The following is a 27,169-nucleotide window of genomic DNA, read 5'->3' on the forward strand; positions in this document are numbered from 1 at the left end:
CTGGCTGATGTAGTTGCGAGGCTGTTTCCTATAATCTTTGAGAAGTCTTGGAGATCAGGGGACATCCCAGAAGACTGGAAGAAGGCTAATATCACCCCCATCTACAAGAAGGGCTTAAAGGAGGATCCAGGAAATTATAGGCTCATCAGTCTTATTTCAGTCCCTGGGACAGTTATGGAACGACTCCTCCTGGGGGCTATCACAAGACAAACAAGCACCTGATTGGGAAAAGCCAGCACAGATTCACCAAGGGCAAATCACGCTTGACAAACCTGATCGTCTTCTATGACAAAGTAACCTGCTAGGTTGATGTAAGGTGAGTGGTCTACCTGGATTTCTCCAAAGCTTTTGATATGGTTCCCCACAGCCTCCTCCTAGTGAAACTGACATGTTATGATCTAGACAAGTGGTCTGTGCAGTGGGTGAGGAACTGGCTGACAGGCCACACCCAGAGGGTGGTGGTAAATAGCTCCTTTTCAAAGTGGCAACCTGTCACGAGTGGGGTCTCCCAGGGATCAATATTGGGCCCAATGTTGTTTAATATCTTCATAAGTGATCTGGATGATGGGATCAAGTGTAACCTGATGAAGTTTGCTGACAATACCAAACTGAGTGGGGAAGTGGACACTTTGGAAGGGATGACCAGCCTGCAGGAAGACCTGGACAGTCTGGAAGAGTGGGCTAACAAGAACCTTATGAATTTCAGCAAAGTCAAGTGTAAGGTCCTGCACCTGGGAAAACATAACCCAGGAGTGCAGCACAGGCTGGGCTCTATGTGGCTGGAGAGCAGCTCTGTGGAAAGGGACCTGGGGGTCCTGCTGGACAACAAGCTCAACATGAGTGAACAGCATGCTGCTGCGGCACAGAAAGCCAATGGGATGCTGGGTTGCATCAACAAGGGCATCACCAGCAGAGATAAAGAAGTTGTCATCCCACTCTACTCAGCACTTGTCAGGCCACACCTGGAATACTGCATTCAGTTTTGGCCCCCGCTATACAAAAAAAGATGTGGACAGGCTGGAGAGGGTCCAGAGGAGGGCCACAAAGATGATCAAAGGACTGGGAAGCCTGCAACATGAGGAAAGGCTGAGAGAATTGCGTTTGTTCAGCCTTGAGAAGGCCTAGGGAAGACCTCATCACTATATTCCAGTATATAAAAGGTGGCTACAAAGATGATGGAGACTCCCTTTTTACAAGGAGTCACACGGAAAAGAGGAGGGGTAACGGGTACAAGTTACTCCTGGGGAGATTCTGACTGGACACGACAGGAAAATTTTTCACAATGAGAACAATCAGCATTGGAATAATCTCCCCAGGGGAAGTGGTGGATTCCCCAACACTGGACACTTTTAGGATTCAGCTGGATGGGGTGCTGGGCCCTCTTGTCTAGACCATGCTTTTGCCAAGAAAGATTGTACCACATGATCCTTGAGGTCCCTTCCAACCTGGTATTCTACAGTTCTATATATGATGATTATCAGGATGTAAAATGGCTCATGATTCTGTCAGGTGCCCAAAAACTGACCAAAAGGGAAAAGTGTTAAAATACTTCCAGTAGCCAGCAAACATCCCTCTTCCCTCTCCTCTGCCACCTGGGCACATTCCATTGCTGCTCTAGTAATTAGCAGATCTTTTCTTTCCTTCTAAGCTGCAGAAACAGTGCTTGTTGCTCTGCTCTTCTCTCTATGCAGAAATCCAGCAACTGAGCTCCATCACTTCAGAGATCAGCAATCTTCTCTCCTTCATCAAGTACCAGGTGATGAATGATTCTTCACTCTGATTCCCACTTCTGCTGTTACAGAACCAAACCGGCACATACTCATCTTTTCATTTAGTCCACAATGTAGGTCCTAGGTTGCCATGAAGTGCCACAAGATGGTAAGGCACACGTCTTGCCATCATTTCTCTGCACTCTTGTCAATGTCTATATAGTACAGGAGGGAGCACTCATGAGAGCAAAAGTGTATTTTGGACACACCTCTGAAGAAGACTTAAATGTGAATTTTGAACGTTATGTCATCTTTGACCTGAGATTTCTGAAGAAACTGCATCAAACTGACCTGCAACTGTATGAAATCAACCTGTAACTCCAAAGCAAAAGCATTCTGCTTTCTCAGATACAATATCATAATATCACCAGTGAGTAAACTTAGTGTAGCCAAAGAAGAAAAATGCTAAGGCAGGAAAGTTTAAAAACGCTTTCATTTACTCAAAAGAATGCAGTGCTTGATGACCATTTACAAAAACCAGAAATCTGATTAACAGTGCAGATAGAAAATACACACTACAAAAGCTTTGTCTTGGATTACCAATCCTTGAACACTCATAAAAAGAAGTGAGGAGAACTGGTGTTAGTTCCCAACTAGAAGAAACTGACTCTATTCTTAACTGCACAATTTGGGCAAATAACTACGTTTTTCTCCTCCTCCCTTTCCCCTTCAACAGGTCTTCAACCACATCTGCTTAAACTGCTGGCTCTCTGATGGAAGGAGGAACCCCTGACTGTGAATGCACACAGTACTATAGTCAGGGCTCTGATCTCTGGGCAGAACACAATCCCAATCTCCTCTTTGATCTTCCCATTTGGGTCTATACAAAGATGTATAAAATAATGCTTTCATCACTTAAGTACATATTTTCATGTTAAAAGTTTGAAGGCTCGGATATTTCAAAATATGATTAATTTGTACAATAACAGGCAATATTTTATAAGAAATCTCAAGAAGTGGGAACGGTCTTACCGACTTGTCAGCATACAGGTCCAGTTGCCCAGCATCTATGAACATGTTTGGCCTGGCAGGGAAAACATTACTTCCTGTAAACAAAGTTTATCCCAGCAGTTCCCATAGTTAGTGATGATTAGCAGAGTATAAGTAGAAGCAATGAATTAATTCCATCTCAAAAGAATTAAAGGAAGAAGAAAAAGTAGGGACAGACAATATTTACAAAGAAAAACTGCAGTAAGCAGACAGACTGAAAAATGGAGAAATATTAAAACAGCAGTTAAAGACGAGATACCACAAACTTGTTTAAAAGTATAAATTTTATATATGACTGATGTTTGGATAGACTAGAACATCTTTAACACTGAGGAAACATGAAAAAGTGGGAACAGAACTTCATGGCCTAAACATAACTTATTTGCTCCTACAGGTAGAAAGTGCAGCAGCAGTATCTTGATACTGCAAACAGAGCAGACACCTCAACCATTTATTTCATTTTGCTTTAATTTTCAATCTAACCCCTGGTCAGACAACTTCAAAAGAAGGCAATGCAGGCATCCTGAGGATTGCAAGGCTCAGCAGAAACCAGCATACTGCATGTGTTCTTTGTTACACAAGATACTAGCTGACAAATTTAGTGCTTCGGTCTTCCATTCAGTGCAGGAGGTTTCTGTTTCTTCCTAAACTGGGTTAAGAAGCAATTTGAAATCTCTTTCTTGAGGTTGGAGGATTTCTCTGAAAGGATCTGTAGTAATGCTGTGAGCCTAGAAAAGATAAAACATTGTTACTTGTCGTAGAATCTGAAAGACACTCCAAGATCACATATGAGTTGCTTTCATCAGCCTGCTCAGATCAATGTTTGCTAACCTGCCCTTATTCTTACATCACCTTTTATATACTTATGCCAATCATATAATTATTTAAACTCAAGGAACTTCCAAACAAATAAAGGTTACGTACAAGCCCTCAAATACCTCAGGAACTAGTTAGTCAGCTTTATTGTAACAACGGAACTAAATAAGCCACGCTGGGCTGCTCTCTCTTTCGGTGTTATAAATAGAAGACATAGTTGCAAATCGATATTGACTTTTTTATTTATTTAAGAGAGCTTTATACTTATGTTAGAAATGCACATTTTCGATTTTATTTTTCCCCACATAAAAAGTTTACTAATGTGGTGAATTTATATGGGGGCTAGAATAAAATTTATGCCATGAAACAGTTCAAAAACATATATCTGTGTTGCTACTCTAGTAGCTGCAAAACATCTAGCCTGTACATCACATACTCTTGCCATAATGGTAAATATGCTGGAATATTAAAAAAAAAGAAAAATCAAGATGACGGGGAATCCTTTTCCTTCCATGTCGTAACAACAAAAAGCAGCTTTGCGGGATTCCTAACAGTCAGAGTTAGGGCTATCACAGACCAAGTGAGAAGAAACTTCAAAACCAAACTCAAAAGATTCTGCCAAGCACACCTGCTGTTCTTTTATGCCAAGATGGCTCTCCCTGAGCACTTTAATTCTTAACTGTATTATGTATGGGTTAATAGGTTTTGTTGGCCTTTTGCCTTCCAAGTGGTTCTTACTTTGCCTACCTATTAAAAATCCTTGACCTGTCCCTCTGTGGTTAGCAAAATCCATGGCAGTCAGTGATCTCTTCTGAGCTGTGTCTGTCTGCAAAAAAGAAAGACACACTATTAGCTAGTATGGTATGCTTATCTACTGAAATGGTTTGGTTACAGATTTTACGACCTAGTCCAGCAGAGTGAGTCCTACCAAGCTGCAAAGCTCGAAGCAGTGCTAAAACTGCACACTTCTAGTGCATAGACACCCTCAAAGGAACTGCCTGAGGAATCAGACTTGAGAAAAATCTCTTCCTCATACACTACTCCTGTTTCTCAAGGTCCCACACCCTCCCAAAGTTTTTTTAACATGCTCCTCCCTACAGGCAGCAAGAATCCCTGTACATCAGAAATCAGAAGAGACCCAGTAAATGAGACCTTCTGTAGACCAACACTGGGCATGAATGGAAACTTCTGCACTTTTCCATATCCCTACTTGCATTGTAACATACCCTAAATGTATGAGTTGTGTTCGGCCTTGAAAACTGATCAATAATAACAGTTCTTTCTCTGAGTGGCCGTTGCTCTGTACTGCCAGGCACTGCACTTGACACTCTGCTATGAGCATATCGTCCTCGAAGCTGAGAGAATTAAAAAGAACATTGAGAGAATGCAGTAATTGAATTGGTTAGAATAGTAATTCTTCCATTGCCATACAAAAAAACACAAGGGAAGGAGAAAAGAAGAAAAGAAAACTATGTTTTCACTAACTACAAGCACTGATTTAAGGTAATATAAGGGTACTCATGTTTTTCAAACAGATTTGAGACCATTCCCTAATGCTAGTCTATAATCCCCAAAGGCTTATATTAATTAAAAAAAAAAAAAAAAAACAAACAATAATAGACTTTACATGTGTCTCAATTCAAAGCATTATTCAGCAAAATAATATCAACATGCCAATTTACTTTCATTCTGGTGATTTATTACTTCCGTATACTTCAAAAATAGGCCAGTATGAATAGGTTGGGTTTTTTTTTTTCAGTCAGTACAGAATTACGGAATGGTTTGGGTTGGAAGGGACCTTAAAGATCATCTAGTTCCAACCCCCCTGCCATGGGCAGGGACACCTTCCACTAGACCAGGTTGCTCAAAGCCCCGTCCAACCTGGCCTTGAACACTTCCAGGGAGGGGGCAGCCACAACTTCTCTGGGCAACCTGTGCCAGTGTCTCACCACCCTCACAGTAAAGAATTACTTCCTTATATGTGATCTAAATCTGCCCTCTTTCAGTTTAAAATTGTTACCCCTCATCCTTTTCTACTTCATTCAGCATAATTTTCTACTTCTTATATCCTAACACTGACAAGACAATGACACTGAAAAGAGCTATTTAAATCCAGATGCATATAAGCGCAAGTTTACTATCTGGTTGGTTGTTTTTCTCTCTTTTTTCTTTTTTTTTAAACAGATTTTTCTGTTGTCAGAGAAAAAGTCTTTCCACCTCTGTTTGTGACCTGAGGTCTTGCATTCTCATGGTACCCCAACGTAACACACATTAGCATGTTAAGACCATGTATTAAATACAAACCAACACAAATTGTAAAACTGCTCATTTTAAGCAGTGACACAGAGCAATTTATTTTCAAATAGGTTGAAATTCTTCACCAATACAAAATGAACATAACTTACAGAGCTCTGTTGCAATCGAGGTACTGAAAGATACTGTTCAACAGCCTCTGAGTTTATTGGTGGTAACTTATTCCGGGTGGTAGGTGCACGAGCAGAAGATAAACGAACCAAGCTGGCACCCCTACAGAATTTTAAGGGTTCCTCTTTTAGGAAAATTCACATTAAAGACTTCTTCACTGAAACAATGTGAAATTATTAAGCAGTACATTTCTTTATAGAGCTCAGCTACAGAAAGTAGTATCACCTAATATAGCAACAAAAAAATAAAACAATTGCCTCTCCTCAAAAAACACAGTTCTGCTTGCTTGCTTTTTCTTTCTGAATTCTAGAACCAATAACAAATGTCAGCTTAGTTCTCAAGTATTTTGCACACTTCTTCACTGGTGAAATTTCAGTAAAGTTCTGAGGAAAGCAAAGAATAAAATGAAAAAACTCACAATTTAGTCCCCCTAAGGATTTCATCATTGTACATATTAGGAGCTTTTGAGGAGAGCTGGTCAGAAGTAAGAGAAGGTAACCTACGATGGCTTGGTAGCTTCCTAGAAGATGCCAGGAGTACCCGAGATGATGAGAGAACACTGTTATCAGCAATTCTCCCCAACCTATGCACTGAAGTTGGAGCACTGGAGTCAATGCTAGGCTGTTTGTCTTCTTGCTCATTCCTAGGCAAAAAGGAAGGAGAACAAGATAGGGAATGAGGATGAAGAAAAAAAAAAGATTTCTTAACAGAGTATCATCGCAACCTCTATAAATCATTATCACATCAGTGATACACACGAAGGAGATAACTGCATTCTTATTGCCTTTTTGTAATTGCAAATTATCTTTTATATAATATGAATTATGCTGCATTTTGAAAATGTCAATACCAATACCTACTGTATTTTTTCTACTGTGGCAACATGCCTTTGTTGGAGCGGTTTTGCTTGAATTGTCATCACACCATTCAAATCACTACAGAAGTTGCTGGAGAAACGGTGAACCTAGTAAAAGCAACAAATACGTATCAACCTTTACTTTTTTTGAAGGAAGACCTCAAAAAGCACATAGTTATGTGTTTCTTAGAAAAGTTTATGTTAAGATGGTTCAGTAGAATTCTCAGTAGTAGATGGGGCCAAATATGTTATTTTGCTTATTTTAAACAGATTCTTACAAACAGAACTTGGGTAATATTTAGTTACTGAATTGCAACTCAGTTTGCAATATAAGTTTCAGTTGAAGCTGGAGTTCTATTCTCTGAAGTTTCCATTTTCCCTCAGCATAGTCCAGCCCAGGGGTACAGAGCTGGGCATTACTTATCTAAGCATTTTACTTCTTTTGGCTGCTGGGACCACTACAGAACCATCAATGGAGAGCACCGAGACTGCTGTGGTCTCTCTTCTGTTTCTCATCTCACTACCTAACAAGCATGGAAAAAGAGCAGACAGAATAGAATGAAGTCACTTGAACTGAATAGAGAGACACAGGGGGAAAAAAAAAAAACCAAACAAAAAACAAACCAAACAGCAGCAGTGGCTGAAAATGAAAAACAAAACGTGCAAAACAGGAAGCAGGGTACAGGGGGAGGAGGCAGCAAGCAGAACAAAAAAGGGCATTTTATCAATACAAACATGAGCTTCTGTTGGTGTGCATGCTGGCTTACTGAACTTTCTGCCCACACTGACAATGGAAAAGTACAACCAGCACTCAGGCAGAAGATTAACAACGTCTGAAAACAAGAAATAGTTACAAGAAGGCCAGAAGAAAAGAATGTGCTCGTTAAGGAAGAAACTGATAAAGAAGGGACCTTTTGGAATGGCAAAAGCAGGAACTTATCTACTGGCTATGTGCGGGTACCAGTGTTTGTGGAAAGTACCGAGGGGAGCTACTTTTAGAATGCACAACAATATATAAAGGCTTGCTGCTATTCTTAGAAGGCACAAGAGTATATAAGGGCTTGCTGCTATTTTTAGAAAGCACAAGAGTATATAAGGGCTTGCTTGCTAATAAAGCTTTGAGTTTGACTTCCAATCATATTGATTGTCTGTGGTCTTGTCTCCTGTGGCCTGCATGGGATTTCGTCCCCACAAATGGTGACCCCGACGTGATCTGCTATCAACGTGATCGACGTGATATACTACCGACTCAGTCAACAGTGGGGACAACGTCCTTCTTAAAGAAGGTAAACACAAGGCAGGGAAGAAACGGCTGTGGGGTGAAGAAACAAAGAAAAAGACATGAAAGTGCACACAAGGTGAGCAGCCAGGGGAAGCGTGGTATCCGCAGAAGAAAAGTCGGGGCAGGGGTTTTTTAATGAGATTAGCGGACCGGCAGGGTTTATCAATAAACCCAGAAGCACTGTCCAAATTATTAAAATGGGGACAGTGGACAGGACTTTTTTTCAGACCACGAAATATGTTTGACCTAGGACTTTGGGACTCTTTGGGGGGAGAACTATGACAAGTGATCACTATAAGAAATTCTCAAACACCAAAGGCAACTCAGACTTGGGGAATAGTTAAAAAGATGTTGGAAACTATGAAAGGTGACACTGCTACTGATGCTGCTGTAGCTCAAATTTTTCATGCGGCTGCCAATATGAAGGATTTGGGGAACGGAGAGTTAGGTACTACTCAGACAGAATCGCCCCCACCCATTGCTTTACCAGTCGGGGCCGCTGAATATGTTGAGTCTGTAGACTGTGATAATCTTTTAGACCCTGACACTGTACATCCTAAAAGAGAACCTGGCCTGTGTCTTCCCTTAGCTGGGGATGATCCGTGGGTAAAAGTGAGGCAAGAACCCTTGGCGCAAGGGGATATGGACATGGCGAGAAAGATTGTTGCTCTGTGAGCCGGGACGTCAGCCACATTGTGGAGGACTGCAATTTTCTGTTATTAAAGAACTACAGAAAAGCGTTAATGAGGACGGGCTTCAAAACTCATTTACAACAGGTATACTGGAGGCAAGCGTTCATGGATATCAATTGGTCCCATGGAATTGGCTGGCACTTTTAAAAACAGTACTAATGCCGGCACAGTATTCTATCTGGAAAACAGAGTGTGTGAATCTCTGTACTCAGCATTCGCGCCCACCCCACCTGCAAGTGCGGAGTTGGCAGCGGCGGCCCAGGGCCTCCCTGAGCCCCCCCCCACCCCGTCGCAGGGCGACCGCCTGCGGCCGAGCCCGGCACTGCACTGTCTTAATTGCCACTGCAGCACAACCCACCCTGAAACTAACCTGGAAAACAGAATCACCTATGTGGGTGGATCAGTGGCCCTTGCCAATGGAAAAGTTGCGCCATCTTAATGATTTAATTCAGGAACAATTAAGTGCAGGACATATCGTACCTATCACCAGTCCTTAGAACTCCTCGGTGTTTGTTATTTTAAAGAAAAGTGGTAAATGGTGACTTTTACATGATCTCCAAGACATTAATGATGCCATGGAAGATATGGGTACGTTACAGCCAGGAATGCCCTCCCCAACAATGATTCCCCGAAACTGGCATCTTGTAATAATTGATCTAAAGGATTTATTTTTTTTTTTTACACCATTCTCTTGCATCCGGATGATGCACCTAAATTTGCCTTCTCTGTTCCCAGTATTAATGTTAGTGAACCTGCAAGACAGCATCACTGGGTTGTTTTACCATAAGGCACAAAAAAGTCCCATGATGTGTCAGTGGTTTGTTGCAAAGGCTTTGAGCCCTGTTAGAATGCAGGTCCCCCAGGCTGTTATATATCATTATATGGATGACATCCTTATAGCAGCAGAAACACAGGAGATCATGGAAAAGGCTCTTGCTTTAACCAAAGACTCAGTATCTCAAATGGGGTTACAAATAGCACCTGAAAAGGTACAGAAATTATCACCATGGCAGTACCTGCGGTGGAGAATTTGTGAATAGACCATTGTCCCGCAACAGGTTAAACTTAAAACTGATGTTAAGGCTTTAAATGATTTACAGAAACTGTTAGGAGCCATAAATTGGATACAGCCATTGTTGGGCCTAACTAATGATGATCTGCATAGCTTGTTTGATATTTTGCGAGGAGATCCTTCACTGACATCACCCAGAGTACTTACAGAGAAAGCGAAACAAGATCTCCACCGTGTAGCTAATGACATCTCAGAAACACAAGCATCGCCATGTGTGCCTGGCCATCCATATCAACTGGTATTATTTAACCCTCCAGGGCAGCCCTATGCTCTGCTGTTTCAGTAGGATGAAACACTTAGTGACCCTCTTGTTATTCTTGAATGGATTTTTTGTTTTGTTTTGTTTTTTGTTTTGTCACACCAAATGCACAAGACGGTCACTACTCGTCCAGAAATGTTTGCCAAACTGATTATGAAAGGTAGGCAGCGCCTACTATTACTTGCTGGTCAGGAACCTGTGTGTATCATTGTTCTGGTTACTATGCACATGTTATAATGGCTAATACAAATGTCTTTGAGCAAGCACGGCTTTCACATGCATTTTTTCCACCAAAATGCCAGGGCAATACAAAACCAGTTTTCTTTACCAAGGCCTCAGGCTAAAGACATCATTGCCACTTGCCCTGAATACCAGAAGGACTCCCTCTCTTCAACAGCTAGTGGCGTCAACCCTCGGGGACTCGCCTCCTCAGAATTATGGCTATCTGATGTCACTCACTTCGCTGCATTCGGAACGTTAAAATATGTACATGTGTCTGTTGACACCTTTTCTGGAGCAGTGTTTGCATCCTGCCATACAGTGGGGAGTCAAGCATCTGACCGGCATTCCCCACTCACCGACCGGACAGGCCATTCTGGAGCGTACGCATGGCACGCTAAAGCGTCTATTACAACAACAAAAAGGGGGGAAATAGAGGATATCTATCTACACCTAACAAAAGGCTAAATAAGGCATTATATGCCATGAACTTTTTAAACATTTCCCCTGCCTCACAGGTGCCACCAATATTGCATCACTTCTCATCGCAGATACCAGATCAACAACAAGTCCAGGGCAAGGCCTAAGTGTTAGCAAAAAACCTGGAAAGTGGTAACTAGGAAGGACCATATCCTTTAATAACCTGGAGAAGAGGTTATGCTTTGTGTCTCCACAGGTCACGGTCCCCAGTGGTTACCAGTAAGGTGTGTGCGACCATACCTGAGGAGTGAGAGGCAGCTTTTGGTGGACACTCAGGAGCCAGCTGTGGGTGCTGTGGATGCCCCTGTGCCGACAGTTTGCGGTCTCTTCGACTGATCATTTAAGCAGAATGTATGGGCAATGCTTGCTACTGCAATAGGACAAAATACACTATCGCTGTCCTTAATCACACTACGGTTGCTAACTCTTTTAAGAGAAAATGCTAACAGTAATTGCAACTCCTTAATGAAATATATAGGCTTGCTAGTCACTAGTGAAAGATGTAGCTTAGGCAAAATGTAGTTATTAAGAAGGATGCAATGCTATAAGAATGTGTGTATTCAACTTTGTTTAGCAATATTAAGAATTAAGAACTCAAGTGTTTAACCTTATTAGAAACTCCCTTGGTTTTCCCCCTTGAGTGGTGGCCTGGCTCTGGGTGGAACCCAACAGGAGGATGAAATCAGATGTTTCCTCTCAAAAAAAATTGCCAGTTATTTTGGCCTGTTGATTTAGAGGCTGGACCTGCTTGCAGTGATTTTGGATGCCTCACCTACGGATGGACGCATCGCATAGGATTTCCGGTTTGCGAGGAAGGGTACTCTAAATTCTCGCTGCATCCAGGGTTCCCCAGTGATTGCGGATCTGAATGTTAGTACCCCATTAAGTAAGTGTGCTATTCCGTATTTTCCTTACTGTTTATTTTTGTAGTATTTGGTCATATCCCTTAATTATGGGTAGTGAAATTAGCATACTCTTTTTAACTAGTAACTGCTGTATTGTTTCTAGCCTTCTGTGGAACTATTTTGATTATGTTGTGTTTTTTTGAAGTTTGCCTAACCCTTAATTGATAAAGCCTTGAAACAAGTCTCGCAGGTGCAGCTGCAAAACAAAGAAAGGGGATTGGGAGGCATCGGCCTGTCACCTTTACACAGCCTCTGAGAAATAGCTAGGGTTTGATGAAGAACAGGCCTTGGAAGATAGATAAGAAACTGCTGAGTTGTGCCAAGGTGGCAGGGAAAAACAGCGGACAGCTGCAACACTGAACTGTGGAAAAGTACTGAACTGTGAGAAGTTACCGCCGCTGTATGGCTGAATGGGCCAGGGAATATGGGGAATTAGTTCAATTGACCTGTGGAGGAATTTCTGGGTAACCTGAGCAAATCAATCAGGACAGGAGGCATTTTGCCTAGGTTTAGCAACTGCTACCAACCCATTTCAGACCTGTTTGATTGGTATGCCATATTTTAGCGCTCAGGACTTCAAAGGGTTTGTTAAAAATATGGCAAGAATAAATAAGGGAACAGAAGACGTTACAGGACATGTTGGGCATTGTATAACAACGCAGTACAGGCAACGAAAAGTTGCCCACAAGCAGGTTTGCCTTTGCTACAGGGACATACTGTGAATTATCTCAATCAGACAGCCCCTCTTCCATTACAAGACTTAGAGCTGAGAGCCTCTCTTCCCCCAGTAAGTGGAAATAACACGCAGAATCAGTCCTGGGGATGTATACGATTTGGGGGGGAGGGATACACTGTGGGCTCGCTAGGGTTGGGGAAATCGATCAAAATGAGAAGGCTGGCAGAATGTGACTCCTGTCACGATACCGATAAATGAAACTTGGTTTTGTGGTGGTCAGCACGCTTCTAAAATGGGCCTACATCTTGAAGAAGGAGGAATATGGAATAATGGTTCCGCTAAAAGGTTACCACCTGGGTATTTTTTAATATGTGGGGATCGAGCGTGGGGAGAGATTCCTGCCAAAGTAGTTGGAGGTCCGTGCTACCTGGGAAGGCTGACTTTATTTGCCCCTAGTATAAGAAATCTTAAAAAACATCAAAGATCAAAACGGGCCATAACACATCATGAACTCACCCCAGATTGCTGAGACCAAGTGGAATTATGGGGGCCTGGAGAGATTATTGCTGCCTCTCTCTTGGCCCCAGGAGCGTGGGTTGCAAAAGCCCTATCCACCTTGACAAAATGGCTTCTTGGAGTATAAAACAATTTAATTTAACATCTAATATAATAAGTAATTTGTTGATGGATGTAGATAGTGTAAGGCATGCTGTTTTGCAGAATAGAGCGGCTATAGATTTTTGTTACTGGCACAAGGACAAGGATGTGAAGAATTTGAGGGCATGTGTTGTATGAACCTTTCTGATCACCCTCAGTCGATATCTAATCAGCTTCAGCAACTGCAAGATAATATGCATAAGATTCAGCAAGTTTGTTCTCCTTTGCATGAGTTTTAGGAAGTCTAGGGTGGCCAAAGTGGATTACAGAGCTTTTGAGAATGTTAGCAGGACCAATAATAATAGTGAGATTATTGATATGTTGTCTTCCTATTTTAATGAGATGTTGTCTGTCTTGTGTGGAAAATAGCATGGAGGCTTTAATAAAAAGAAAGGGGGAAGATGTTGGTGTACATGCTGGCTTACTGAACTTTCTGCCCACACTGACAATGGAAAAGTACTACCAGCACTCGGGCAGAAGATTAACAACGTCTGAAAACAAGAAATAGTTACAAGAAGGCCAGAAGAAAAGAATGTGCTCGTTAAGGAAGAAACTGATAAAGAAGGGACCTTTTGGAATGGCAAAAGCAGGAACTTATCTACTGGCTATGTGCGGGTACCAGTGTTTGTGGAAAGTACCGAGGGGAGCTACTTTTAGAATGTACAACAATATATAAAGGCTTGCTGCTATTCTTAGAAGGCACAAGAGTATATAAGGGCTTGCTGCTATTTTTAGAAAGCACAAGAGCATATAAGGGCTTGCTTGCTAATAAAGCTTTGAGCTTGACTTCCAATCATATTGATTGTCTGTGGTCTTGTCTCCCGTGGCCTGCACGGGATTTCGTCCCCACAAGCTTCCACAAAAACAGGTAAGGCCTACTGCCTTTTCTAAGGGCAGAATACAGTTTAACAAGTGTTTTCCTGTAAACTAACTTCAGCAATATTTTAGTGGTAAAAAGCACCTTTAAGAACCACCAAAGAGAAGTGAGTGATAGTAAACAAGAAATGCATATTTAATGGCCCTTCATTTTAAATCAGATTACTTATTTTAAGCATACCTAATTGGTTTAAAAGAAAAAAAGAGCTTTTGTAGCTTCAATGAGGACTCTGTCCAAGCTTAGCAGAAAAAAGAACACCGTTTGACAGAAAGTTATTTTTACCTGCAAGGAAAGAAAATGAGACCCAAAATATACACTTCGTGCTTCAGAACCTCTGGAAAGAGGAACACTCCCAGCATCTGCTGTAATATGAACAACAGGCAACTGTGGCAGTTTTCCTGTAACAGCTTTCAGTTTTTCCACCTGTTTGTCACACTCTGCACAACAGCAAAAAAAAAAAAGTAGAGGGAGTAGGAGTTATTTTGTATGTTTACCAGCCATCATTTGTTGAGATTCAAACAATATTACACTTCATAGTAAATAAAGACTTTCATACAGTTTTAAGTTTCCATGATATTTAAAAATCTACCATAAATGATGCTTTTGCGAAAGCATTCCCATTTGTTTATACTTTCTCTGAAATCAACAAGCAAGTTGGTCTGTACAGGTAGAGTTGGAGGGGGGTGTTTGTTTAAGAAAATACTGCTAAGACTCTTGGAATGTTATTTAAAAACTCCCAAAGATTATTTTTTTAAAGCAGAAAAAAAAAATCTATATTTTAGAAAAAGCCTATTGATCCTATCCTTGACTGACAGCAGCTACATGTTCTTTTATTTTGAGCATATACTACCAATTTATTTCTATTATAAACCCAAATTCTTTTACATTCCTAGTTGAAATACTTTGGTTAGCTAGTTATGTCCTTCATAAAGATAAAAGAGCACACCTATCATAAGACTGCTAAGCTATCCTCCCTACACTATAATATTGAGCTAAACAATCCACTTGCAGTGTGAAAAGCCCTTTTATATTTCAGTAACACCTGAAATGTTAAGTTCTGATGCTGCAAGTATTCTGAGAAATTTTGCCATTTCTTACTTTGTTGTAGACTTACATTTGAGGTTGAGTGTACCTTACATTTGAGGGAATTTTCAAAACGCATCCCCATTTTAAAATACATTGAAAGAAGAACTGAGATTTCTCTCAGCCTCCAAAGAAAACACATGCACACTAAATAGAATTTCACTTCTAGTTAATTTTCCTAGCTTTTGCTTTGCCTCACTACACTCCGTTAGAACATGAAAACATAAAGTAACATGCATCACCATTTCTTCATCTTATATTAAACTCATTAACTCCTGTACTGTCAGCAAGTCTATCTCGCTTTAACAATCTGACTACCTAAGGGTTCTTTTTATTACAAAACTCCAACAATGAGGACTAGGAGACTTTGATTCCTAGGTTCCAGATTTAAACCAGGTTGTCAGTGATCCCCTGCTAGCCGCATCAATTTGCATCCCAAGCCAGTGATTAAGATTTTTTTTTTTTAAACATGCTCTCCTGTAATGAAGCTCTTTCAGTCAGTATTCTTCCTTTTTTTTTTTTTTTTTAAACTCCCTGGAAATTAGTAGGAATGTTTTTATTTTAGGTGCATGCATGCATGTGCACGCACACCTGCTGCAAGGTATTACATATCTCATAGCGCGGTACTATCAACATGGTATCTTAAAACAACTGGATTTCCCAAGCTTTATCTAAGGGGCAAAATCACTTTTCTGAGTTATATTCAGTAAATACCATATCTGAAAATACCACATACCTGTGATACTAGTTTCCCAACTTTTTTTAATCAGTTCCTCCAATATTCCAATTACATTGCTCCACATATGATCGAATACTTCAGAAGCCACGGCATCTTTGATACAGGCATTAGGAGAAACAGGAGGAATGCCACGCTTACTCCTCTTCTCAGCAAGATGCATTTTCTTTTGTTCCCAACTCTCATCATCACTAATAAAGGAAGCAAATTCAAATGAATTCCCATGGGTTTTGACTTTTTTTTTTCCTCCTTCTAATGCTCCAAATGAATAGAAACATACATATAGAAGAAAAGTCAGTCAGCTGTAGATGACAAAAAAATTCGAATTCAAACATACAGAGTACCTATGGGAACTGAACCTATTGAACACTTTTAATGATTTCTCTTGCTTGCAGGTAAGAAATTAAAAAATCCAGTCAGGGCATTACAAGAGTAAGATCTGCAGCTCTAGAAGAAACAGCTTTATATGTGGCACTTAAGTCATTTCACACTAAATCCTATGTTTTTTACCATAACACAAGGGAACTATTGTCTGTTGTATTTGGCAGGAGGACTATCACATAGAACATTTCTTTTTTTATCACGTCCTGTGTACCTGCGCACATCTGCAACGCTCCACCACTGATCAAAGACAAACAAGTTTAAACAATTTCTGCAGCCTGACAATAGTAGAGCCCATAGACCTACACTCACCTTCTTCCCTTCCACTACATGTTTAATTTATTTTTTTTGATTCTGCCTACCTAGGGAAGCACAGTATAGCAACATTTTCTAACTTGGTTTTCTAATATGTCTCTCAAAGAAAGTTTTAACCTTTTTCTCTTTTTAATGCCACAATATTTCTTTCTAAGGAAATGCAATTTTTTTGAGATTACAAGGATGATCCCAAATTCATACTGGTTTCTACTATACCCCTTTCTCTTCTCAGTCACTTTTTTACTTCTTCCTCAAACTGGACTGCAAACTTCTTAACTATAACTGAGACTTGGCTGAATGGTCCTACTCACAAAATGACCAAGCTATTTTCATATTGGGCTTTGTAATAACACCTAATGTTTTAGTTATGGAGAACAAAATATTTCAGAATTGAAGGAAACAAGAAACAACATATTGAGGAGGCACAAAGGAAAGAAATGCACCTTCAGTCAAGTCTCTCTCCCAAATGAAGTTTGCTTACTTAGCAAAACAAAGAGAGAAGAATTCTAAGAGGATTCTTAAACAAAAACCCTTTCCAAACAGGCAGCCACCCAGGCCCTCTCTTCCAAAAACAGGACTGAAAGGGTCTCAGTCTGGGTCCTCAGTTTTTCAGAACAATCATGTCGTCTTCCTGTAAGTGTATCAAGCTTTAGCACAAAAAGCCAGGCTTTGTGCTCCACTAGTCCTACCAAAGCTTCGCCCTCATAGAGGCCTTTTAGAAAACAGCACATTATGGTCTTTCATCCACCCAGTAGCCTAAGTTGCTGGAACATTCAACTGGCTCACAGGAAACCTAGGTCGCACTGTCAAGACAGCCGTACGACTCATGTCACTCACCAGGGTGCTCTAAATGCAGGTTATATCCTGCACTTCTCCTCACAAAGCTGTTATACACTGCACAGAAAGAATTTAAGATTCATTAGGGCACACAACGAGAACACATACATTGCAATGACCCTAAACAAGCTTGGTGGTCAAGGCACTCGCCTGGGGAGAAGGGATTCCTTCATTCTACTGCCTACCTCAAAATTAAATATTCATTGTACCGAATCTCCATGCACAAAACAGTTCGAAACAACTAGTGGTTAAGACACATTCCTCTAATATGGGAGATGTGAGTTCTGAACCACTAGAAACACATACCTAACCTTCCACATGCCCAGTGAGTGCTCTGACCACTGTGCTACCAAACACAGGGACAGAAGGAACTGTATTTTACAGAAAAGAAATGCAGTTTATGAAGCCCGACTGGGTTCACTGACAATTGTTCATTATATTCTTCAAAAATACATATATCTGTTATTTACAGCTCCTTGTTGTCAAAGGCAAAATATTCTTCTATTTTTCCATCCACATCATAGATTTCCTCTTCCAGGAAAGAATACATGGATGAGTCAGAGGCAGAAATCCTAGTGGAACTTGAATCTAGTGATTTATGTATTGGAGAAGCCGTTGGGATAAGTTTAGAGCCTGAAATGCAGAGCCTGAAAAAATATCAACAAAATGAGAATTAAATATACAAAGAAAAAAGAAAGTGCATATTTAATTATACTGAAATGTTTCAGTAATATGAAAGTAATATTTGTACATATCTCTGAAGAGGGAACACCAAAAAGAAAACTTAAAAATATTAACATACTCTTTTATATTACTAGTACATTCACGGAGGCCAGGTAAACACTTGGTATCCACACAGGTATCACTTCTGCTCTGAAAATGCTGAAAGCCTTCATCCTTCGGCAACAGGAGCTGCTTTCCTAGAACCCTGAATAAAAAGGAGAGAGTGAGCAGTATCTTAGATGGAAACCGACTCCATATGCAAATATCAAGAATACAAATACTTGCAATCAGCAGGCAATACAAAAGCACACGTTACATTCACTTTGAAAAAGCAATTTATGGAGGGGCCAGGGCCTTGTGTAATACATTAACATTGCCTAGTATTTAAGTCATTAAAGTTAATTTGATTTATGCAAGATGAGATTCTAGCTTATCATTTTTAAGAGCAAACACTCAAACTTTTTAGATTGTTCTAAAGGCAGATAAAGTAAACACACTTCCTTTCTTATCAAAACTCCATAAGAAATGTTTAAAAACAGATGCAAAGGACAAATAACATCTGCTATGACTTTACTTATCCAACTCCAGTATCCATCAATGTGAGCTGAAGTCCTAATCCAAAATGTTTACATGGACAGTTACGGCTAGAAAATGCACAAACTCTAACATGCATAATGTACAGAGGCAGAGAGAAAAGGTAGAGGCAATGCTATTTAAATGTACACAAAATTACTCTATACGATAATTTTTGAACACAGTACAGGTAAATAATAATCACTGCTTAGTGAACTGTTTTCATTAGAATTCACAATAGATCTCAAAAGAATTTACCAGTCACATCTGTAGTGCAAGCAGCAATGTTCTGACTCACCTGAATACATTTTCTTGAGACGACCTTTTACAGAACAGTACTTTATGCCACATGAAGCTCTAAGCAATAGCCTTTTTCACTTTTTATTTTGTAAGCCAAGAACAAAAAGTTTTCTCTTTAAATAGATCTGATCTTTCCCTTATTGATGACAGTTCTCAAATATATTTATTCCCACATGCTGAGCTAAGTATTTATGTACCAATATAGCTGTTCTACAAATTAGAAAAAGGACAGCCAGCAAGCTCTTTGAAGCACAACTCTCAGAAATAAATCTGGCATCCCAGAATTGAGTAACCAGTCAACACAAACTGAGTTTTAAGGTTTAAGCTTAATATTGAAAATAACTTTCTTTTTTCTTTTTAAACCACAGGATGTACCACATTCTTTAGTACCAAATGACACAGAGGTCCCAGATTTCTTCAGTTCTCTTTCAACCTCTTAGGCTTGGTTAGTATTGCCAGCATTAGATTTGAATCAAAAAATTGTAAGTACAGGGAATCACTTACTTAAAAAAAAATTCCACCTAGTGAAGATACTTCGAAAAATGACTTAAAATTTTTAACAAATTACACAGCAGAAAAACCTGTCTCTATTTTATGCATGTTCTATTAATTTTTACAGTATCTAAAAAAGGCAAAGCATGGCTTAATGCTAGTGAAAATTGCCTCAGATTTATTTAATAATTCTCTCTTGTTCCTAACAAAGTATGACAAGCTTTGTTAGCTGATTTTAGTTTACATTTACTAGTAACAAGCCTCTGCAAATTATCTACAAGCATTGAAAGCATACTACAGTTACTGACAGCACTCTTTTTAATGGTGTTAACAAACCATTAACTAGAAGATAGACACATGCAGGTCTATGTATAGAACAGCTCTGAGTCACCACATGTCACTCAGAATGACATGCCATCATTTAAGAAGGCAGGACAGTACAACACAGCACAACAACACTGACTTCTGTCCCCTGTATTATAAGAAGCATTCCTCAGGCTGCCTAGACATTTTGCACATCTATGTAAAATAATTCTCATTAATCATGTGTGCAGCCTCGTATCTGTTCAACTAGTTACTCCCAGGTTAGTATCACACATTGTTTTACATTGAGTTACAGAGCCTAGGAAGACATTATGGCTATGCAGTATGTATGAAGCATGTTGTCACCTTCATTTTTTTATTTATTTTTAGAATTAATAAAAGAATTAACATTTAATTTCTTGAACTTCACAGTATGTCTTCAATTACAGTAAAAACAAATGTTTCTTTATAAGATGCATTCTTTAATTAGAAAAAGTCATTATGAAAATGGTGCAACATTTGCTCATTACATCCTGCTAAAAATATCTTTGTCCACAGTCATTGTATTAAGTAAAAGAGAGCACTGGCAGCTATTGCACCACCACCCAGATGTACTGCGTAACTATGGCACTGTTCAGTCCCAGAGATCCAGATCTGAATGCAAAAGTGTTACTGCTATAATATATCAAGAGCAATTCATACGAGGGTATCCCAAAAATTTAAATTAGAGTGATAACTGGTTAAAACTAGTACCAGTAAGAAATTTCCTTACCTTATATGAGGAAATCGTTCAACCCAGTCTGCACATTCTGCCTGCAGGCTCTGAGTTTGGGAGGTCACTTTTCCTTCAAACAGCATTTCATCGATCTCCCAAAATAACTGATGCACTCTCTCTGTGTTGGCTTTATCGAATTCCTACATATTATAAAAATAATTGTAAATATGCATATATGTTTATATTAAAAACCACAGTATTTACGGAACAGGACAATTTGGACAGATTTGGCTGAGCATCTTCAAATGGATCTTCAGACTACCTACTTCAGACACACAGTTTATATGCTACAGTGCAAAAAAAACCAAACCCAAACCCAAAACCAACAACCCAGGTAGATGGCCTGAGCAAGGTGATTTAGCAAAAAGGAACTAGGTGCCTAGGATTAGCCAACAGAAAACACTACTTATAAGGTGTCTGGACTCCTGCCTCCCTCCCTACTCCAATATGGAGTGAAGAATGCACACTGCACCTCTGTGACCCACAGCACCCAGCTCCCTACTTTTTTGAGCAGCATTTTTCCCTTCTGAGTAAAACAGCTAAGAGGGCAAAGAGTGGGTCACCTTCCTGCTGCTTGACATAGTCTGGTGGTAAGAAAACAGCCCTCAGTGTGAGAAATGGCTTTCCACACCTCTCCACCAAAGCTACAACTCAGTGCAATCAGAAACAGGTGAGCGCAGGGGCATATGGAAGTAGCAGGGAAGAGCCTGATTTTATCCAGTGATATGGACAGAAGTACTTGGCTGAGGGTTCCTCAGCTGGGGCACTGTTCATAATGATATCTGGCCACTTACATTAGACACTCTGAAAAAGAGAAAAAAGTTAGAACACTCAGGGCCCAGATCATATCTGTTCAATTCCAGCTGAGTGCCCCAAACACTTCACGCTACAGAAGGGATCACACTGAAAAGGAACAGGAAAGTAACTCTCACCCAGGTTACTGTATGATCCAGGGTCAGGCTTTCTCCTAGAGGGCTGGCAGCAACAGATGGGGTCAGTACCCTAAAGGTTAGGATGTTTTGCAAAAGGTACGGCAGAACTACCACTAGCAGCCATGGACAGCTTTTGAAAATTAAAGCAGCAGGGACTGCAATGCTTTTTGGATTTATTCAATGCTGCCAGACTGCATCAGGCATGCCTCAGCAGTCAGCTTCCCTAACAGACTTAATCTCTCTCTGCATCATCTATGAAACAAAACTGAGCTTAGGTCAGAGCTAAATGTTTACTCAGGCTGGGACATTTACATGCATGCTCGTGAATGTACTTTATGACTCAAAACATTGAGAATAGTTCCATTTAGACACTTCCAGCATTATTTGAAAACACGTATTTTATCATTCTCTTGGACTCAGAAACCTAAACCTACCTTCTTTGGTAAAACAGATTTTTTTCCCAAACTTCATTATTTCATATTTTTATTCCAGTTTTCCTTTCTACACATCAGCTGCACTGATATTAACTTGCAAACAGGAACTATTTTTTAAATATTCAATTAATATACTTACTCATTAGGCTATAATGAATGAAAGTGGTTAACTTCCCCACAGGACATGTGCTGCATGTCCATTTTCTGTAAAAATTAACCTATTTTTCAATATTTAGATAAAGTGTACTGTAAAAGTTTCTGTGACGTACATCATCCCTCCAGGAGTAAACTGAACTTCTTTCAGTAGACAAACCAGTAGTATAGCTGTTTATTCCAGACCAAGAATTATTCGACTCCGTGGGTGTTGTACAATCACTAGATGAAAGTGATGAAAGCGTTTCACTGTGAAAAGACAAATTACAACGAAGAACACACTGGTTTTCTGTATAACCGTTTTAAAAATAACGCAACTGATCACAGAAATGGACAGTGATACATATTCCTGTTAGATGCAAGATTGTCAGGACATGCTGTTAAGAGTCAATGTGAAGAGTTGCAAATGTATGTTTTAAGTGGAGTGCAATGACCGCATGCTCCTATTTGTACCATTTACTGTCTTAAAGGCGATTCCTTCTACAGCCTTATGCTTTTATATGTATGTATATAATTGCAACTATAAGGGCACTCTAGAATATATACACACACACATACCAAGCATTTCCACCTCTAAATTACATTGTTTTGTCCAGTTTAGCTAAAGGTCACATCAAAACTATACATTAAAGATAACATAGGCTTCCTTTAAGTCTGTTAGAAGCTATCACAAGAAAATTATGCAAAACTGAGCATAACATCTAACAAATGTGTCAAATAGCATTGAGTTACATATCTGTACACAATGTCTTTTATGCTGTTAGACCTGGTGTACTTTAAACCCTGAGCTCTAGGATTCCAGCTCTCAGAAAGCTCCAGCTAGTCCCTGCCAGCTACCACCCACCCTGGGATGCAGTGAAAGCAAGGGCAGTCAGACATACAGGCCAGGCAAATCCTAACCAGCGCCAACTGGAATGAAACTTCTTGAAAGTTAACTGACCTGTAACGCTGATGAGCATTATTTGCATTTAACCATGAAGTCTGACTTCCCTTCTAGGCTTAATCAGTGCCCTTCACAATGCTTTAAAAATATGCAAACCCATATGACAAACCAGAAGTAAAGTTCAAACCTTCTCAACCATGGTTTAGACCAATTCATGTGCTGTGTTACGTGTAATCTACACTTTTCTATACATAGAAGGGAATTAGGCAGCTGGCAGAAGCAGAAAACAGCAATATATTCTAAGCAACAAATATCATATAAAAGTAGTGTGTAAATTACAGAAAGCAAAGATAACAGACGTATTTTCTTAGTCCTGTAATGATAAATTAAACTGACATATATAGAAGTCTGAACACAGCTATCTCAGATGATTTAAAGTGCTGTTTTGCCTGCAAATTCAAATAATCTCTGAAGTTAAATTCCTTACTTAATAGTTGTCATCCGTGAGAATGACTAGAAGCATGACTAGTGAAAATGAATACCAATCTTTAAATAACTTTAATAAATATTTAAATAAATAAAGCCAAGAGTCTTTGATGAAGTACCATTTCAGAAGTGCATGCATACCAGGTATAATTGTCGATGGCTTCCTGCACATTTCTCTCAAAAACTGCCGGAAGAGACTCTCCACTTTTTCCAGAAAGACACTGATTTGTGGAACCTCTGGACAGTCCCTTCCTATAAATACAGAAACACATAATTCTATAATATTAATAAGGTTAACTCACACTTCCACTGGAGAAAAAAGAAGATGACAGCAACTCTCCTGAATTTTTCAGTCCTATCCACCAACACAAACACTTGCTTGAAGCAAACTACCTTATTTTAAAATAGTTTTTATTTACCGTATTTACATAAACATTCTTCAGAACAACGTACATATAATTTGAGACTTATAAGCATTCTCCTTCAGTTTTGCACTTTAAAATTTGCACAGTGCACACAAACACAACAGCACCTCACTATTGCAGGAACAGAGCAAAGGCACAAACCAGTCATTGTCCACACAGTAGTTATTTAGTTATGTGTTTCTGTTCAATCATTAACATAGAGCCCATTTTCTCAGACATCTCTCTGCATAAGAAGTTACAGATATAGTGCCAAGCAAACAGTGGTCTTTACTAAAACAACGAACTCTTAACTTCGCTGTTTTTAAGTGAACCGAGACATCAGTACATCAGGAAACATGGGCAAATCCTCAATACATTTACAGGCCACAAAGCACCAGTTCCTCCAGTATCAAAGACTCCTCAACACTGTATTAAAAACCAAGCCACAAACTTTCTAATATTATGCCTTTCCAGCATAAGAGATGCTAGAACTTGCCTTTTTTGGTACTCCAAATACCCAAACACATGTTCAAACTTCAAAACTTCTTCAGGATATATTCTGAAGATGTGTCAAAGTGTTCCTCAAAACACTTCTAGATCAACAGATTACTTCATCTGTGGAAGTTCCTATTTTCATCTCATATAATCCTGAGGTCATGAGGTCATAACCAGGTCATAGCAACATGATTGCATCAAAGTACATTTGTGAATGAGTAACTGTAAGGAAACAGCTGACAGCTTAAGAGTTTCCTTGACTTCTTTAGCCAAGAACTGTAGATTGGCCCTACTCTGCCTTCTTCCTATCCTTTCTTGCCTTTACGCAGATTACAAAGATGCATATGTCAAAATCTAACTCCCCACTCAAACGGGTCACATCACACATGCCAGTCCTTATGCCTTGGCTAATAAAGTCACCTAAAACCTACCACAAGTTTAAACTTCTCATCAGGAAAGACCCTGAATGGCAAATTCGTGGAGCCTGAGACAACAGCAGTGGAAAGCAGCTCTATGTACCTGCTCTAATCCTCCTCTCTCTTCCCTAGGCATCTGCTTTTAGCCACTGTCGGAACCAAGAGGCCCTATGAGGTGACACACTTCAGTCCAGTGAAAACTTAATTTTGTCTTAACACCAAGCTCTATCTCCCAGGCAATAACAGTGAGCTCAAAGCCTACCTTCTACATGGAAAGCTGGTTCCCTCTGTCCACGTCCTGCCATTTCATCTGCCGTGTTATTGCCCAGGCAATCTTATAACGTCTTTCTCAATTTTTTTTCACAGCTGACCCTGTCCTTAGTATTTTTCCACAGCTCAGTATCACCACCAAGCCCTTTCATTTCACTGCTCACCCCTTTACCTGGTCAGCTAGCTGGAACTGCCCAGGACAGATCCCTGTGAAACACCACTGGAGGAGGAAACCATTTCCCACTGCCTTCTGTTTCCTATTGCAGTGATCTGCCTGTGTAAGAACCTTTTCCTCTTGTATTCCAGCTGCTTCTTTTACTTGAGTGACTTCTGGCAATCTGAGCTGACTACACTGATTTATCTCCTGTATCTACAAGGCTTTCCAACTTTTCAAAGATCCCCGGCGGGGATTAGGGAGGAGGCGCGGTGTTCGTGGCTTTGAAAGAAACCTGAACCTACAAACGTGAAAAAAACGGAAATCCCAACAATAAAATTTCATGGACCTTCTCTGTGAAACAAAGCACATGCATTATACTTAATGGCAAATACATGATGTGAGATGGAGCAACGAAGTGTTTCTGCCCCATCACTCCACCTGGTGCAGTGGTACTCCTTCTCCTGACTCCCGGAGCACATGCCGTTAGAATATGCGCCAGCAAACGACTGCAGTAAAATAAAACGAGAGGACAAGCCGCTCCCAGTACATCCATCGCGCACTCCCCCAGCGCTGGCAAGCGAGCGCCGGGGACTGCAGCTGCCAGGTCCCGAGGGCTCTCCAGCCCTAACCGAAACCTCTGCAGTCGCAGGCGTTGCGCGATGACAGTACAAAATGACAGCGCTGTCCCCCACCGCCGCGCCCGCGCTTCAGCCGCCCCGGGAGGGTTAGCAAGCCGGCCCCGGCCGCCTCCCTCCCCGCGGCAGACCTGCAGCCCCCCGCAACCGGGCCAAAACCGGGGCGCAGCCCCCCCGGCCCACACTCACCCCACGACGAGGAGCCCCCAGCCGCGGCAGCGGCCGCCCGGCGGGCCGGCGCCCCGCGGCCCGCGCACGGGGGCCGCGGGGGGCCGGGGGGGGTGCGGCGGGAGCCCCCGGGCGGCCCCTCGCACCGCCCCCGGCCGCTGCGGGGCGGCCAGGACGAGGAGGAGGAGGAGGAGGCGGCCCGGCGGCGCCCGCCCCGCAGCGTCTCACCCGCCCTTGGCCTGCAGCGCCGGGGTGGCTCCGCAGCGCGTCCCCCCACGGCCCGGGGGCAGGGGCTGGGTCCCCCGCCCCAGCCCAGCGCTCCCGACCCAAAAGGGCGCCCGCAAAATTAAGCGTCAGCCTGAACGGGAGGGGTGCACATCTCCCCCACCTCTGGCCTCTGAACAGGCAGCCAATAAAGGCTCGATCTAGGATCTTTCTGCCCAAATAGGGTTTCCCTCGCCTTTATAGATGATAAAAAAATTATGCGGTGCTGGACCGTTGAATAAAGAATTTTCCCTGATAATTAATTGAGTTCTCCTCCGGACTATCTCTGTGCAAATCATCGATCTGCCAGAGCAGGGGTGACAAGGCAGAGTGTAGGCTGGCAGCTGCAGATTTACACTAGACCGAGATGGTCTATAACTCCGGTATATAAATTCTGGTGTCTATGTATTTTGCTGAAAGCCCCTCTCAGAGGACGAAGTACATCCGCTCATAAGCAAGATGAAAACAACTGGGAAAGAATAAGAAAGGCAACATTAAAAACCCTGAAAATTAAGACTGAAGAAGTATGGTGTATGAAACCTCTCATTATAGGAAAACAAACAGCAGCATTCAAATTATATTTAAAGTTTCATAACCAAACCAAATACTATGTGCTAAGAAAAGTGTATGGAAAATGACTATGCATTTTTCCTCTGATATTTAAAGAATTCTCGCCAAACATAGGTTTAAAAAAAAAGTTCCACATTCTTCTGATTCAGTAAAACATTAAGAAAGATTTTACTTTTACGGGTGTGGTAACAACTCTCCTTGTCCTTAGCCATCATTCTTCTGTAACAGCAGGTTTGTCCAAAATCTCAAACACACAGAGAAAAAAAGTATAGCTCTTTGTCAAACTACATGTATCCAACAAGCAGCTGAAGATCTAGAACAGCAAGTTATGTCCACATTAAGAAAACTTAAATTTAAATCACTGCACATATACATGTTTGTGGAATGCAACTTTTACTAACAGAACACTG

General features: G+C 40.8%; 1 protein-coding gene and 1 long non-coding RNA gene across 9 annotated transcripts in view; one reads left to right on the forward strand and one right to left on the reverse strand.

Annotated features, from left to right (window-relative positions):
• Window positions 1-2,184: 2,184 nt before the first annotated feature.
• TLR3 (toll like receptor 3) overlaps window positions 2,185-27,169 on the reverse strand; it is a 53,545-nt gene continuing 28,560 nt past the window's right edge. For 3 of the 8 annotated variants that reach the window (XR_012628687.1, XR_012628688.1, XR_012628686.1), the window contains exons 6-8: window positions 23,522-23,632; window positions 22,128-22,260; window positions 20,531-20,632 (exon numbers count right to left, since the gene is read on the reverse strand). Coding sequence is in view for 4 of the 8 variants with exons in the window: in XM_074866349.1 (XP_074722450.1) it covers window positions 3,414-3,487; window positions 4,323-4,401; window positions 4,802-4,930; window positions 5,981-6,101; window positions 6,418-6,642; window positions 6,860-6,963; window positions 14,257-14,411; window positions 15,794-15,984; window positions 17,797-17,973; window positions 18,129-18,254; window positions 20,490-20,632; window positions 22,128-22,260; window positions 23,522-23,632 (1,768 nt within the window). In the remaining 4 variants the exon portion in view is untranslated. The other 5 variants (XM_074866352.1, XM_074866350.1, XM_074866349.1 and 2 more) reach the window with 5 other exon arrangements.
• On the forward strand, window positions 7,442-13,893 carry LOC141942637 (uncharacterized). The gene is made up of 2 exons (XR_012628690.1): window positions 7,442-8,213; window positions 8,727-13,893. It is a non-coding gene; the product is annotated as an uncharacterized LOC141942637 (long non-coding RNA).

Source organism: Strix uralensis, chromosome 4 (assembly GCF_047716275.1).
Source record: "Strix uralensis isolate ZFMK-TIS-50842 chromosome 4, bStrUra1, whole genome shotgun sequence".
NCBI classification, from domain to species: domain Eukaryota; kingdom Metazoa; phylum Chordata; class Aves; order Strigiformes; family Strigidae; genus Strix; species Strix uralensis.